This window comes from Galeopterus variegatus, unplaced genomic scaffold (assembly GCF_000696425.1).
Source record: "Galeopterus variegatus unplaced genomic scaffold, G_variegatus-3.0.2 Scaffold143, whole genome shotgun sequence".
Lineage (NCBI taxonomy): Eukaryota > Metazoa > Chordata > Mammalia > Dermoptera > Cynocephalidae > Galeopterus > Galeopterus variegatus.
The window spans coordinates 1,116,264-1,132,843 of NW_007726254.1; the positions used below are offsets into that span (position 1 = coordinate 1,116,264).

At 46.3% G+C, this 16,580-nt stretch overlaps 1 protein-coding gene across 1 annotated transcript in view; it reads left to right on the top strand.

The window, feature by feature from the left end:
- The window catches only part of BAG1 (BCL2-associated athanogene), an 11,605-nt gene extending 1,369 nt beyond the window's left edge, over positions 1 to 10,236 (top strand). Inside the window, exons 2-8 of the mRNA XM_008591102.1 lie at positions 9 to 516; positions 1,898 to 2,026; positions 3,701 to 3,783; positions 5,204 to 5,317; positions 6,909 to 7,016; positions 8,035 to 8,097; positions 9,114 to 10,236. Of these exons, the coding sequence (XP_008589324.1) occupies positions 9 to 516; positions 1,898 to 2,026; positions 3,701 to 3,783; positions 5,204 to 5,317; positions 6,909 to 7,016; positions 8,035 to 8,097; positions 9,114 to 9,203 (1,095 nt within the window). The 3' untranslated portion in view covers positions 9,204 to 10,236. The remainder of the gene's footprint in view (positions 1 to 8; positions 517 to 1,897; positions 2,027 to 3,700; positions 3,784 to 5,203; positions 5,318 to 6,908; positions 7,017 to 8,034; positions 8,098 to 9,113) is intronic.
- Positions 10,237 to 16,580: the final 6,344 nt, after the last annotated feature.

Consider the following 16,580-nt stretch of genomic DNA (forward strand, 5'->3'; position numbering starts at 1 on the left):
GCCGGGAGCCGCGCCAGTCGGAGCCCCCGGCCGTGCGCGGCCCGCCTCCCTCTCAGCATCCGTCTGTCCGGAGCGCAGCCAGCGGGCATGACCGACCCACCAGGGGCGCCGCCGCCGGCGCTCGCAAGCCGAAGGTGAAGAAGAAAGTGCGGCCCCGCTCGACCCGGAGCGAAGAGGTGGCCTGGAGCGGGAAGGTGGCCCGGAGCGAGCAGGGGATCCGGAGCGAGGAGGTGGCCCGGAGCGAGCAGGGGATCCGGAGCGAAGAGGTGGCCCGGAGCGAGCAGGGGATCCGGAGCGAGGAGGTGACCCGGAACGCGGAGGGGAGCCTGAGCGAGGAGGAGACACGAAACGAGGAGACACGAAACGAGGAGGAGACTCGGAGCGAGGAGGGGACCCGGAGCGAGGAGGGGACCCGGAGCGAGGAGGAGACCCGGAGCGAGGAGGGGACCCGGAGCGAGGAGGGGACCTGGAGCGGGGAAATGGCGGCAGCCGGGCTCAGCGTGACCGTCACCCACAGTGAGAGCCGGGCGCCCGGGTGGGCTCCGTGCCGGGTTCCGAAAGTCCGGCGGCGTTTGTGGGTTTGTCCACGTGTCCTCCGGAAGCGTGTGTCTTTGTGTTTGTCTTCGCGTCCGAAAGTATGGGCTCTTGGGTGTGTCCGTGGTGCTGGCTTTTGTCCGGGGCGTGTCAGCACACCTTTCCATGTGGCCGGTGTATTTTGTCTGTGGCCATTTGTTTGATCCAGCGTGTCTGTGCTTCACGTCGTGGGCTGTTTGTGTGTGTTTGTGTGCCAGCGCAGTTACTGGGGGTGGGGGGGTGTCTTCGTGTCAAGCTTGTATTTGGCCATTTTGTATACGACTGCAGTGTATCTGGACACCTACGTGTGTGATGAGTCTGAACGTCGTGGTTGACGGGGTGTTCATAATTTTTTGATCCGCAGTTTGAGTGGGCCGTGGGTCCAGGCATTACACTCTGGGCACCCTTCGGGTTTGCCTGCTTTTGGAGTTGACACAGAACTAAACAAAGTACACGAGAGAGCGGAGTGCGTGAGGTTTCCTTGGGGAGACCGGAGGGCCTGCGAATCTGGAGACAGTGATTCTAGATCCTGCAGTTTTGAGCGACCTTGGGATGGATGTCGCCTTTCTAGGCATCTGGTTTCTTTGTGAAGCTGTGAAGTAGAATTGGTAACCCCTGCCTCTGCTGATCTCAAGGGGCTTTGACACAGGCTACCTCCACATACCTGGAAAAGAATTGGCACCTCTGCTTCAAAAAGACGTTCTCTGCTGTTTTACAGTATTCACTCATTTGTCTATTTACTGAGCACCACCTATAGGTGTACCCAGGTGTGCCCAGAGGGAGAAACTTGGAAAAAAACAGTCCCTTATCCATTACAGCAAGAGAGATAAGACTGGTACAATACAGGGTACAGGGCAGTCAGGCCACAGAAGGCAGATGCCTTGTGATGAAAAGCATGGACTTTCAAATCAGTTAGTTCTGAGGTCAAGTTCAGACTCTGACAGTTGGATCTTCATAGGCAGGTCTTTACTGGACTGAACTCATAGTTTGTTTATCTGTGAAATAGGAAATAATAGATAGTACCTATTTCATGAGATTGTGAGGATTAGATAAGATAATGTATGAATGAGTTTAGTACAGCCCCTTATGCATAAGTGCTTAAAATGTTAGCTGATATCATTAATATTGTTAGTTATTATAAAAGAGGAAACAAAAATCCTTCACCAGGTTGTCAGAGGAAAGCTGGGCAGATGGGGGCAGGCTTTTTGGAGTAGGTGGTATATGAGCTGGCCTTGAAGTCTGGGTAAATAATGTAATAAAATGTCAGACTATCTTGGTTTATGTGAAAGAGATATCTTCATCATACACTTTTCTTTCTCCCCAGGCAATGAGAAGCATGACCTTCATGTTACCCCGCAGCAGGGCAGCAGCGAACCAATTGTCCAAGACCTGGCCCAGGTTGTTGAAGAAGCCACAGGAGTTCCACTGCCTTTTCAGAAACTCATATTTAAGGGTAGGCATTTCTCTGCCATTTTTGAACCCTTAGAGCTAAAGGACAGATTGCTTAATTTTACCTAATGGTAACTCTTTCAGTTTTCAAACTGGGACTATTTTTATCATTTGTTTATTCATTCATTCCTTTAACAAATATTTATTGAGGACCTTCTGTATAATGGATACTTTCAAACATCTGGACAGGTATCAGATTTGAAGTCACATGATGAGGGCAGAAATTTCACCTTTTTTTTTTTTTTTTAAAAGACAACCGGGGCCGGCCCGTGGCTCACTCAGGAGAGTGCGGTGCTGATAACACCAAGGCCCCGGGTTCGGATCCCATATAAGGATGGCCGGTTCGCTCACTGGCTGAGCATGGTGCTGACAACACCAAGCCAAGGGTTAAGATCCCCTTACTGGTTGTCTTTTTTTTTTTTTTTAAAAGACAACCGGGGCCGGCCCGTGGCTCACTCAGGAGAGTGCGGTGCTGATAACACCAAGGCCCCGGGTTCGGATCCCATATAAGGATGGCCGGTTCGCTCACTGGCTGAGCATGGTGCTGACAACACCAAGCCAAGGGTTAAGATCCCCTTACCGGTCATATTTAAAGAAAAAAAAAAAAAAAAAAGACAACCAGTAAGGGGATCTTAACCCTTGGCCTTGGTGTTATCAGCACCACACTCTCCCAAGTGAGCCATGGGCTAGCCCAGAAATCTCACCATTTTTGATAAAGCCTATGGGCAGTCTTCTCTGGCTAGGTGAGATCTCTCCCCCAAATATGTTCACATGGCAGCCCCTATCACTTCTGTATAACTTGTATTGAAATTACTGTTAAATAATTGTTTTCTTAGCTGCTTAATATCTGATTTCTCTGTTAGGATAATAAACTCCATGAGGATAGAGATACTGCTATATTTCCAGTGCTTGGCATTGTGCCCACTGAGAAAAGGTTTTAAACAAACTTACCAGGGGCCTGGATGTGGCAGGCACATTGGATGATGCTGATGTCTGCCAGGATCCACCCCCTCCTCACCCCTGTGCTCAATCTTTCTAATGGGAACCCATTATTCTGATATCTTATGGGGGCACATTTATCCCTTTAGGTATCAGTCATTATAAAGAATTTAGTAATAGTAAGCATTTTTATTTATATTTCGTCGTGCAACCCTTGTCTTTTTTTAAAACATTTTATTTCTGAATTACAAAGACAATAGAAATTCATGTTTCATAGTAGAGGAAAGCACAAAGAAGAAAATGTTCCCCTAGATAAAATGCCTCATAACATTTTATGACATTTTTTCTTGTAACACTGGGTCATCAGCATTCATTATGGCATTGAAGTTTCCTGACAAAATGAGCTTTAATGTGTGCAAAATCTTTTTTTGTACAGACATGTAGTTAATCAGTCCCCTATTCCTGAATATTTGACTCTTTTCACTTTCTCACTATTATGAATAAGATTGCACTGAATATTATTATACAGTAGTTATTGTGCAAGCACATGTCCAGTTATTTGTTTAGGATAAATATCTAGAAGTGAAATTACTGGCTCAAGGCACCCAATAAAAAAGTTATACCAATTTATCCTCTTCTCATTAGTGAACACACTTGTGTATTTCTTGTTCCCTTGCTGAAATCTATTATCAGTGTTGTACAATTGTTACCACGTGGCATACCTTTCTCCTCTTTTCAGGAAAATCTCTGAAGGAAATGGAGACACCATTGTCAGCACTTGGAATACAAAATGGTTGCCGGGTCATGTTAATTGGGGAAAAGGTAAGTTGCTTTTTTTGTAACAGAATTCCTCAGAATCAAAGGACTAAAGTCTTTTACACATGCTTCTGTGTAGAAGACCAAATTGTGGAACTGGATTCTGCACTGGTGAAATGCCTCTCTAAACAAATGCAAACTCTATTTCTTTGATGAGATTACCAGTTTTGTTCTTATACCCTCCTGCTTCTGTTGGTTAGGGCTTTTGCTCTAGGAATTAGGAATGGTTGTGCCACCCCAGTAACATGGGTTTTGTCTTGGAGGTGGAATCTCAATCTGGATAAAATGGTGCCTGGGACAGACCTTACTCATTTGGAGTGGAATTTGCAAGAGAGCTTTTTGTTAAAATAAACCAGTAGATATTAAAATTAAGTACTCTGCTCTGTCAGTTTCAGAAACCTCTCTCCCTTTAACCACCTTTTTTTTTTTTTTTAAAGATGACCGGTAAGGGGATCTTAACCCTTGACTTGGTGTTATCAGCACCACTCTCTCCCAAGTGAGGCATGGGCTGGCCCCTTAACCACTTTTTTTACTGAAATTTCCCACAAGGGGACTTAACCCTTGACTTGGTGTTATCAGCACCACGCTCTCCCAAGTGAGGCATGGGCTGGCCCCTTAACCACTTTTTTTACTGAAATTTCCCACAAGGGGAAAAAAATCCTCTTTGACTGGAAAGAAAGGTTCAAACTAAAGAACTGGTGGGGGGAGGGCAGGAGGCAGTTGATAACATGGGAGAGCAGTAGCCCCTGAAGTGATAAGAGAGGGCTGTGGCCAGCCCTGCATTGTGACCGATGCAGAATCTTCTATTGTACAGACGTATAGTTAATCAGTCCCCTATTCCTGAATATTTGACTCTTTTCACTTTCTCCCTATTATGAATAAGGTTGCAGTGAATATTATTACACAATAGTTATTGTGCAAGCACCTGTCCAGTTATTTGTTTAGGATAAATATCTAGAAGTGAAATTACGATGAAAGTATTCATCCTTGTCATTATATTAAATGAGAGAGTTCAGTTGGAGGGCAACATTTAGGAATTCCATTTAAAGAAACAGTAGAATTCCGCCTGTCTTGCCATTCTGGACTCTTCACAGGATGTTCACTGAAGTTTGTTTACCCTCCAGGCATCAGTCTGGCTGTTGATCAGCCCAGGGCTGAGCCTGAATCTGGCACTTGGATTGGCTTCATTCTCTGAACCCAAGCTTTCAAGACCCTTACCAGAATATTTACCTAACACCTTTTGTCTAGTCTGGAGTCTTTGTATAGACCTTAATGGATAACCTTTGACTTGCTTTCCAACAAGCAGCAGAGTTAAGACCATTCTTTCTAGGTGAGTGGTTTAGCCCAATTGTAGTCACATTTTTTCCCTTACAGAGGCTACTGTTCTTGGTGATTACTGACTTCATTTCACTCTTAAATATTTTAGAACAGTCCAGAAGAAGAGGTTGAACTAAAGAAGTTGAAAGATTTAGAGAAGTCTGTGGAGAAGATAGCTGATCAAATGGAAGAATTGACTAAAGATCTTACTGGAATCCAGCAGGTAGCTTTCTTCACGGACTTTGACTTTTTACATTCTGTAAGAATTTTATGGACATAATGTGCAGTGATGAAGGCAAGCTCTGCAGTCAGACTCCTTATTTTCAGATCCTGGCTCTGCCCTTTCTTACTGTGGGCAAGTTTGTCTTTGTCTCAAGTTCTTCATCTGGTGGTATTTCTCTCTTAGGGTTGTTATGAGGATTAAATAATGTAGGTTGAGCCTGATACATACTAAATGCTTTATAAGTGTTATTGTCATTGCTATTGTCAACCCCAGCCAGCATCCATTTGTGCTTATAAGAGAGCACCAGCCATGCTAGTCATGTATTGTTTTAAATAGAATAGGTAGCTTCTTGAAGTTCAGGCTATTATAATGCATTTAGCAAGCCAAATGAGAATGATCTTAGTGGAGTTTGGGTGGGGGTGTCATCCTTTTCAATTCTTTATATTACAGGTGGGGTACTGAAAACCCAGTAAGGATTAGGAATAGCCCAAGACCATCTATTTCTCCCCACCTCCATTTTATAACATCAATGGGTGTGTGTTTATGTTTTAGTTATAGAAATAATGCATGCTGATTGTACAAAAGTTTTAAATGCATGTATATGCACTAATATGGAAAATAAAAATTACCTATAAGGCTCTGATTCAGAGATAAATATTACTAACACCTGAAATATATTTTTCATCTTAAAAATGTTTTTAATATAATGTTATGTACACTTTGTAAATTGTTCTTTTATTGGATTAAAAAAATGAACATTTTTCTATGTCACTAAAAATAATCATATTTTTCAAAGCTTGCATATTTCATCATACATGAATATATCATGGTTTACCTAACCAATTCTCTATTATTTATCACCTAACGTTATTTTCACCACTGTGTGTAATGCTTCTTTGACCGTCCTTGGACATAAATCTTTTTTGACCATTTCTGATTTTCCTGGTAGAATAAATTTTTTGAGTTGGAACTGTTGGGTAATATTTGAAGCTCTTGCTACATGTTGTCAAATCTGCATCTATAGCTTTTGTCTCTGATAAACATCCTCACATATCCCTGCTGTCTTAACTCATAAGTGCTGCTGCCATTAGTTTGCATGAGTTATGTTAAACATCTATATATATTCCCCTTTATCCTTGCAGCAACCCTCTGGGGTGTGGGTATCATAATCTCCATTTTATAAATGAGGACACTGAGGCATGCGTAGGTTAAGTAACTTGCTTCAGATCACAAGCAAGTAAATGGCAGTCAGGATTTAAGTCCAGGCCTGTCAGACTCTAAAACCTGTGCTCTTTAATGTCTGCCTCTTGTGTGCAGGTACACACTTGTGACTGGGGACTTCACCAGAGCCAGGCCTTGGGAAGCATTTGCAGCCCCAGTGGGCCATGTAAGACAGAACAGCCTGCAGCCTGGTGGAATTCTTGGATTGGCCCGGGGACAGCCTTTCTATTTTTTCCAAGAGAGGAAGTTGTGGGTCTGAGATCTGGCCTGCCCAGTCAAGGCAGTGGTGGACTCAGGATGTATTTGCTTCATCATGGGGTTTTCCGTCAGCCTCTAGGAACCCTTGCAATAATGTGTCATTCCTCTACAGGGTTTTCTGGCCAAGGATTTGCAAGCTGAAGCTCTCTGCAAACTCGATAGGAGAGTAAAAGCCACAATTGAGCAGTTTATGAAGATCTTGGAGGAGATTGACACACTGGTAAGTAAATATTCAGCTGAAAAGAACTGGTCTTTGTTGACTGTATTCATATTTCAGTCAATTTCACTCTCTCAGTAATGCATTCCTACTGCCTGATCTACATCACCTGAGGATATTGAGCATCTGCTCCTGTGTGCCAGACACCATGCTAGGTGAATACACAGAACAATAAAACAGTTTCTGATTTCTAGGCACTCACTCTCTACTAGCTTACCAGTAGAGAGCTTTTGCCATATATATTTATGTATGCTAATAGTAGGGCCGGCCTGTGGCTCACTCGGGAGAGTGCGGCGCTGATAACACCAAGGCCCCGGGTTCGGATCCCATATAGGGATGGCCGGTTCGCTCACTTGGGAGAGCGTGGTGCTGACAACACCAAGTCAAGGGTTAAGATCCCCTTACCGGTCATCTTTAAAAAAAAAAAAATAGTATCTGTAATCATGAAGCTGGGACCCAAATGGCCCATGATCTCCTGGTCAGAGAAACAAAGGGCTTCACTTTCCCTGATACTCATGTGACTGATAATCCTACTGAGCTCACTACCTATACAGAATTCAACCAGACCCAGATCTCGTGTGGCTGTTGAGAATCGTTGACCCCATGTTCTCTTTTACAGATGACAATAATGATATCTCTAGCCTGATGCTTTATTCTTGAGGATGAACTGATCTGTGCTTGGAATTCTATGAAGTGGGGGCAGGGGGCTGTAAAAAAGGCAGAAGGTATTTCCTGGCACAGTGAGCTCATGGTCTGGCCAGAGCATAGTATCCATACATAACAAACAACGGAAGAACAAAGTCTGTGCTACAGATCAGTTGCTATGGCCCAGACATTGAGAACAAAGGGAGCATTCATAGGGACAAGGGTCATGTAGGATCCAGACCCAGGGAAATGATTCCTGAAAGTGCACATCTCATTCACATCTGTGACCTGTGACATGTTTGGTGTGCTGCGGGTGTGTCTGACATGTTCTCATTTTCACTGAGGATTGTTTATGTGTCAACTTATTCTTCCATAGGTCCTACCAGAAAATTTCAAAGACAGTAGACTGAAAAGAAAAGGTTTGGTGAAAAAGGTTCAGGTGAGTTGTGTGGTAGAGTGTGACAAAGTGTAATATGTTAATGTGTTGGTGTGTGTGTTTGTATATTCAAAGTGGGTCATATAGAAGTGTGGTGTGTGGCATGGGCTTTTTTTGGTTATTGTTTATTTATCAGTATGAACCCAGAACATCAGAGAAGAGCCGCCTTCATGTCCCTGTAGTTATATTTGTTTTTTTTTTTTTTTTTTTTGTCTTTTTCCGTGTCCGGCAACGGATCGCAACCCTCAGTCTCGCCCCCGCACCGGACCGGGACCGGCAACGGGATCACAGCCCTCGGTGTTGCTCCCGCGCCTCGCTCAGCCAGTTTGAGTGGGAACCGGTCCGTATGTGGGATCCGAACCCTCGGCGGGAGCGCTGCCGCACTTCCCAAGCGGTGCACTGTAGCAGTGCGCCACTGGGCCGGCCCCCCTGTAGTTATATTTGAATTTAAACTATTTAAACTACTAGAAGGGAGGAAGCTTACTGGAGACACATAGGGCTGACACATTACACAGTTCCAGGAGGTACCATTCCTGTGTTCAGTGACCCATGTAGTTGTGCAGTTGCAGTGCAGTGGCTCTGAGGCAAGGCTTCCTGTCTTCACTACCTTTTGGGGGTTGTTGGCCTAGAGCGTGGTCAGAAACCCTGGTCCTTTGTTTCCCTCTCCTTCCCTCCCCTTACCTCGGAGTCCAGGCCAGGTGCCCATCTCCATCCATGCACAATCAGTTTTGAGTCTTACCCAGGGGTTCCTCAGAATGGCTGAGCAGGGCCGGCCCAGTGGCTCACTCGGGAGAGTGCGGTGCTGATAACACCAAGGCCCCGGGTTCGGATCCCATGTAGGGATGGCCGGTTCGCTCGCTGGCTGAGCGTGGTGCTGACAACACCAAATCAAGGGTTAAGATCCCCTTACCGGTCATCTTTTAAAAAAAAAAAAAAAAAGAATGGCTGAGCAAAGAACCTTGGGAGGGCATTGGTTGGCTAGACCTGATGGGCCCTCCTGCCCCATATTTATCTTTCAGGCATTCCTTGCTGAGTGTGATACAGTGGAGCAGAACATCTGCCAGGAGACCGAGCGGCTGCAGTCTACAAACTTGGCACTGGCCGAGTGAGGTGCAGTAGAGAGAGGCTGTGCTGCCTGGAAGAACAGCACCACCAGCTCTGCCCTCTCTGGAACAGAAGTTACCTGATTTCTCCAGAATTGCCAGGGGCAACTGGCTGATTGCCAATTTTCCTACTCCTATGCTGGTTCTCAATGAAAAAGTATTGTCTTTGCAATCTTAAGTAGAGCTCCTGTCTGTTTTCTCATTCTGTCTCTGTGTGACTGTGCTATCCAACAGCCCACCTTTTCTAGAGAGGGCCTCCCCTGCCCAAGGTTTCTCAGCTGTTTTGACCTTTGGGTGCTTTCTTTGGACTGGTGTGAGCTCTTATTTGTCCTAGGCTAGTTCTGGGTATTTACAGGCCACCTGGTTTTCAAATACATCAGAGCTTTTTTGCCCTTGTGATCTCATAGTTCCATAGATGTAAAATCAGAATCACCAGGAGGCTACATCTACTCATGAATCTTGGGAACGACTGGCATACAGGCAGTCCAAGTATCCCTCATTTTGACCTAATTCCAGAACATCTGGCTGGTTGTTGGTTTATAGACCCTTTCCTCACCTCCCTGTGCAGTCACAGGCCATGAGATATAAGGGGGCCTTTCCTGGTGTGGGGTCTATGGTTGATGAATGGACTTCCTTGTCCCCAATCAGATCTTCAGAAGGTTAGAACCTAGTGTTGACACTTTCTCTGCCTAAAGCCAGGCCAGAACCATGGTTTAGCTTAGGAAGGGCAAAAAGGGGTAACCAGAATGACTAAAGCAGGCAGGTGGTAAAGTCAGCCAGAAACTTCTCAGAAGTGACATGTGCTTCCTTTAAAGGCATTTCTGTTTACTATACCCTTACGAGATCTATGTTTTCTTCAAGACTGTTCCTGTTGGTTTTGTGGACGGCCCCCCATTGTTACTAAAAAACAGTTTGTATGCCCATCATCAAGCAGAGGAGTGTTTTGTTTTCGTATTATTGATTGTTAAGTTATGAAAAGGAAAGACTTCTGTGGCCCTATTCATAATTTATGTTTAATAAAGTTTGTAATGGTCTTGTGTGCCAGAACTCTTTTTAAACTGGTCAGCTACTGCCACCTCATTCTTCAGCAACGTGCCCAGGAGACAGGCTGCCAACAGTCTACTCAGAGGCCCACCTCATTTGGCAGAGAGGGATACACTGAAGTCCCAGGAATTAAGGACTGGGTTGATAAGGCCTCAAAATGGTGGTAGAGGTGGATGAGCAGACAGTGCTCAGGGCCCAGCCTAGCCCACCTCACCCCCAACTTTAATCAGCGTAGTTTGCTATTTATCTGTTTTTATATCATAGTTGTGTGGTCTTGGGCCACAACCTTTCATGAGAAGTTACTGTGTGCCAGACACTAAGTTTTTCATTTATATTAGTCATTTAATCTTCACATAATCTAAGAGGTAGGCAGGTATTATCCCCATTTTAGAGATGAAGACACTGAGAGAACTTAGGTGATTTGCTCAAGGTCGTAAAGTAAATGGCAGAGCCAGTACACAAAGCTGGGCATTTTGATCTCAGAGCCTGTGCTTTTAGTCTCTGCTGTACCGCCTCCAAACTGAACAGGGTTGCACATGCTCGTTCTCTTATTCTCTCTCTCTCTCCTCTCTCCAAGCTCTTTCCTCTCTTGATCTCCCATGTTGGTCTTTCCACTTCCTCTCTGGCTCTCTCCAGTTCATTCTTCACAGAGCAGCCTGAGTGATCATAAAGTGCAAATCTCATGTCAGTCCCCTGCTTAGAAACCTCCAGCGGCTCTCCATGTCTCTTAGGATAAAGGCCAAAATTACCCTACACTTTCTCCCATCTCGTCTTGAGCCCCTCACCTGTTTGCTCTCTGTGGGCAGCCTCTCTAGTCTTCTTTCAGGTCCTCAGATGTTTAGATCACAGTGTGAGCTGACCCTAGACTTGCTCCTTGGGCTCTGCAGTGGATTGAATTATGTCCCCCCAGAACTCACCGAAACTTGAATTGTGTCCCCCAAGTTTTATGTATTAGAAACTTAGCCCCCACTGTGACTGTTATGAGGGTGGGAGATCCTATTACGATAATTGAAAGGTGGAGCTTTGAAGAAGTGATTGGATTGTAAGATTGTGCAGTAGTGAATGGATTAAAATTGGTGGGGGAGGGGGTTCTGAGGGCTTTAAAAGAAGAGGGGAGTCTGTCTGCTCTCTCTTGCTCTCTCTGCTTCTACCATCTTGCAGTGTGAGACCCCGGGTCACTGTTGCCACCATCAGATAGACCTTGGACTTCCCAGCCTCAGAAACTGTAAGCAATAAATTTCGTTTTTCTTTATACATCACCCAGTCTCAGGTATTCTGTTATAGCAACACAAGACGGATTAAAACAGGCTCACTGCTTAGTAGACCTCTTGATGTCCCTAAGCCTCAGCTATTCCTTTCTGCTCACTGTTGCTGGAACAGGCTCTGCTTTAGCTCATGCGGTTCCCCCTGGCTGAAATGTCCTTATCATATTCTCCTATTGAATCCTACCCTCCTTCCAAGGCTCAGATGCTACCTCCCAGTGAAGACTTCCTTGATGTCCCCCACGGGATGTTTCCTGAGCAGATTTGGAATTAGGCTTTCTTCATGCCACTGTATGCTGTCCTACTCATAGGTCACCCCTGCCTCACTGTGGACCTGAGTTCCTCGGGATTACTTTATCTCTGCCCCCATGCAGCACCCCTCTCAGTGCTCCACACAGTGAATGTTCAGGAATTGACCCTAAAGTGCATTGGGAGGAAAGGGAGTTCAAAACCCTGTGATATCAGAGTTTCTTCCAGGGGCATATGGGAAGAAGTTGCATTCACCCCCAGGCTGCCCTTGACCTTGGACCTTGACCCATAGTGCCCCCTCTTCATTCAGCCCAGGTGGGAATCTGAAATGTATACAAGGACCCTCTTTGGGGCAGGCTCCTTAGTGTTCCTAACTGAAGAACTGCTCAGAATGAGTGCCAGGCTGGGAGTAAGCAGGCTGTGCCTTACCAGAGCCCCCAGACCCATTCCCATTGCCTCAGCGTCCAGGTCTATGTCCCCACCTGGGAAAATGGATGTGAGACTGGCCATGAGGTCCTGCCGGGCCTTGCCTTAGAAGATTATGGTTTTTGTCCCGATGGGTCCTAACTGGTCTTCCTGCTTCCCCGTTCACTTTATTCCCAGCATACCAACCAAGGCAATCCTTTAAAAACAACTCTGCTCCAAACACTTCAGTTCCTCCCATTTCACTCAGGAAGAGCCAAGTGCTCACATTGGCCAACAAGACCTTACTCAGTAGTCTCCAGTTGCCTCTCTCATCTCTTCTCCTATCACTCTGCACCATGCCCCTTCTCCCCTCCAGCCACACTGGCCTCCTTGCAGTACCTCACTCAGGCATGCTCCTTCTTCAGGGCCTTTGCACTGGCCATTCCCTCTGCCTGCAACCCTTTTCTGCTATATATCCACATGGCTCCCTCATCCCATTCAAGCTTTGCTCACAAATCAGCCTCTCAGATTCCCCTGCAATTTAAAATTGCAGTGCCCTCCCAATGCCCATCACCCTGCTCAATCTTTTTTCCTTAGCCTTTATCACTTTCTAACTTACCATTTAAGATATATACACTGTACCTATCTTGCTTATTGTCTATTTCCCTCCTTCCCTACCCTATTGGATTTAAACTCCCATCAGGATGGTGCTCTTTCTATTTTGGTCACTGATGTGTCTAAAGGGCTCAGAACAGTGCCTGACACAGTAGCTGTGAGAGTGCAGAGGTGTCCCAGTTCTTGCGGAGGCCCCGCCCTAGGTGTTTGTGTCCAGCCCTGGGCAAGGACTCCCAGGGGTAGGGCTCTCATGCTCACATTGCTGCCTTCGGTCTCAAACCACAGCCTGTCAGAGCAGAATGGGAGCTCAGAGGACCAGGCCTGGTATTTCTTAGCATCCACCACCCTGCAGCCAGCATACTAAACTGTCTCCCCTGAGACCTTGGACCCACCTGCTCCCTTCTGCCTCCGCAACCTCCGCCCAGTAGTTGCTCAGTACAGCTTTGAACAGTCCTACTTTATACCTGAAGAAACTGAGGCCCCACAAGAGCAGGGGACTTTGGCAATTCTGGACCAGAATCAGGATTTGAACCCAACTTTCTTTTCTCCAAGCTCAGGGCTTTCCCTGCCACAATGGAGGGTGTGCATGCAGAATAAAGGCTTATGCAGAAAGCCAAGGCCTCACAGCGTGCTCCAGACTCTGCCTCTGCGCCCACCCCCAACTCACTCACCAATACCAAGCCACAGAGAACCCAGGTTCTGCCCACTCACCCCTGTACTCAATGAGGAGGGCAGCCAAGGCCAAGGCGACCACCCACAGGTGGACCATGCTGATCCTGGGCTGCTGTGGCCAGAACTAGCTGGGGCTTGGGCTGGGGAAGGATGGGAGTCTGTCGATAGTGCAGAACCCCACTCTTACCTTATCTGGAACAGATGGAGGAGCCAGAGTTAATCTTGCACCCTGGCATCTGGAAAGGGCTTGCTCTAGGCAAGATGCTGAGCTTGTGGTGACATGGGGTTATGGCTGTGGGGTTGGCAGATTTCTGGAGTGAGGAGAAGTTGGACAACTTGCAAAGCTGGTTCCAGTCTGAGGGTTGGAGCAGGAAGGAGAGAGAAGTTGAAGTAGAAAGAGAAAACCTGAGAGAGACCAAGGCAAAGAGAGAAGGAAAGGAAAGAGAGAGAAAGAGGCAGAACAGAAAAAAAAGTAGCAACTGAAAAGTGGCAGGAGACAGAAAGAGAGCTGGAGTCATGGCTTTCTTTACCAGTGCCTCCACCAACGAACTTGTGACCTTTATGAAAAGCCACTTAAAAAAAACTGGGTGCCAGTTTCCCATGCACAAAATAGAGATGATAATTCTGGCTCTGCCTCGCTCTCAGGGCTGCTGTGAGAATGGGGGTGGTAGCACCAGATGGGAAAACATTTTGCAGAGCGTAAAGTGAGGTGTAAATGTGAATAGAAATTATTGTTTTTACTTTTAAAAATTTTATTAATTTTTTGTACCATGAAATGGGCACAACTAACAGACAAAACAAAGGCAAAATAAAACACATTAAAAGGAAGATTCCGGGGCCGGCCCGGTGGCGCACTCGGTAGAGTGCGGTGCTTGGGAGTGCGGCGGTGCTCCCGCTGAGGGTTCGGATCCCATATAGAGACCAGTCCGCTCTTTGGTTGAGCGTGGTACGGCGTGACACCGAGGGTTGCGATCCCGTTACCGGTCACGAAAAAAGACAAAAAGGAAAAAAAAAAAGGAAGATTCCGGGCCAGCCGGTGGCTCACTTGGGAGAGTGTGGTGCGGATAACACCAAGGCCACGGGTTCAGATCCCTATATAGGGATGGCTGGTTAGCTCACCTGGGAGAGCATGGTGCTGACAACACCAAGTCAAGGGTTAAGATCCCCTTACCAGTCATCTTTTTAGAAAAAAAAAAAAAATGAAGATGCCCTCCTGCTTTGTAGGTATTATATGTTCATTTGCATTTTAATAGGTTAAAAATAGACAAGATTCTTTTCAAGAAAAATCAATATCTAAAACTCCCCCATACTTATACAATATATATGAATGAGTAATTTGCTTTCCTCCCTGCTGACTAAGCTGTAAGCTCTCTGGGAATGAAGACAACATTTCATTTATCTCTGTCTCCCTGGTGCCCAGTCCTGAGCCTGGCACACAATAGGTCCTCCACTGTGGAGGATATTGACATTTAGGAATAGAAATAAAACACATGTATTTCACAGGGCCATAGCCTATAGCATAGTAGGACCAAAGTCCTTAGTTTAGTAGGACCAAAGTCCTGTAGTTTAAGTCATTGCCCAACTCTTTAGGAAAACACATAAAAATGCTAAGATTGGGGGGCTGGCCCGGTGGCGCACTGGATAGTGCACTGCTTGGGAAGCGCAGCGGCGCTCCCGCCGAGGGTTCGGATCCCACATACAGACCAGCCGCCGAGGGTTGCAATCCCGTTGCCGGTCCTCGGTCCGGTACGGGGGCAACACTGAGGGTTGCGATCCGTTGCCGGACATGGAAAAAGACAAAAGACAAAAAAAAAAAAAAAAAATGCTAAGATTGGGAAAAACCAAAAAACTATCACAGGACTAAAGCCTTTGATGTAGATAAGAGAATTGAAGCACAGCAGAAGTGATTGCTCTGGGGGCAGTTGTCCTTGGTGCAGCTAAACCTGAATGATGGGAACGTATGTGAGCTAAAATCTTCAAGGCTATTCTGCTAGTTAGTAGTTGGGGGATGTTCCACATCTTACCGTCTGCTGTTTCTTTAAGTTTCTTAGGGAGCTAAGTGCTGCTATGGTGATTATCTCATTGTTTCTTTTTGTATGTCACATGGCTTAGTTTTATGACTCCTTTTGATGGTAAATTGCTTGAACTATTTTAAGTTAGGCCTGCTTTAATGAAAATTGTCATGTAGCCAGTTCGTTTATGTTTTCACTATAACTGATTGACCACCTGTGTTTCTTCTGTAACCTTCTTGCCTGCACAATAAAAGCTGAGAAAAAAACCTGACTCAGGGCTGTGCCTGGGGCTCTCCTCTCTTGAAGGAGTTCTCCCTGGGTGCAGTCCCTTTGGGCCTCTCATTGCTCTCGATACATGGGCTCTGAGTAATCCTTTGAGTCTGTCACTCTGCCAGAGGTGACACTTCATAAATGTTGAGCAACAGCTCCAAGAATGGTCAGAGGACAGGGGGCCCAAGGGTAGAGATGGTGCCAGCTTTGGGGAAAGGCTCTGAAGGGGAGGCAGTTTCTGTCTCCGGTGGTCCCTTCATGCTCCCAGGATGCTGCCAGAGTCCATGAGAGCCCCACCCTGACACACACCAGACCCCAGATGACCTGGGTCAGAGTGGCTGGTGTGTCTCTGGTAAAGGGGGCAAGGCTGCATCCTTCCAGCCTGAGCCAACCCCTCCTTGACTCTCACGCTCCTCTGGCTTCTCTGGGATGCAGAGAGGTACAGAGGAGAGTTCTGGGCCAGGAGTGAGGTGATCTGGGTTTGTTCATTCATTCAGCAAGCATTATGTGCCTGCCATATTCTATGCACTGTTCTAGTCACCAGGAATTGAGCTACAAATAAGATGGAGAAAGTCCCCGTCTCCAGGAGCTTACATTCTAGTAGGATGACAGACAACAGAGATATGACAATAAACAACAATAAAAAAGATACTACAGGGGCTGGCCGGTTAGCTCAGTTGGTTAGAGTTCAGCCTTGTAACACCAAGGTCACGGGTTCGGATCCCCATGCAGGCCAGCCACCAAAAAAAAAAAAAAAAAAATACATTTAACATTGGGCTGGCCCGGTGGTGCACTGCTATAGTGCGCCGCTTGGGAGGAGCGGCAGCGCTCCCGCCAAGGGTTCGGATCCCACA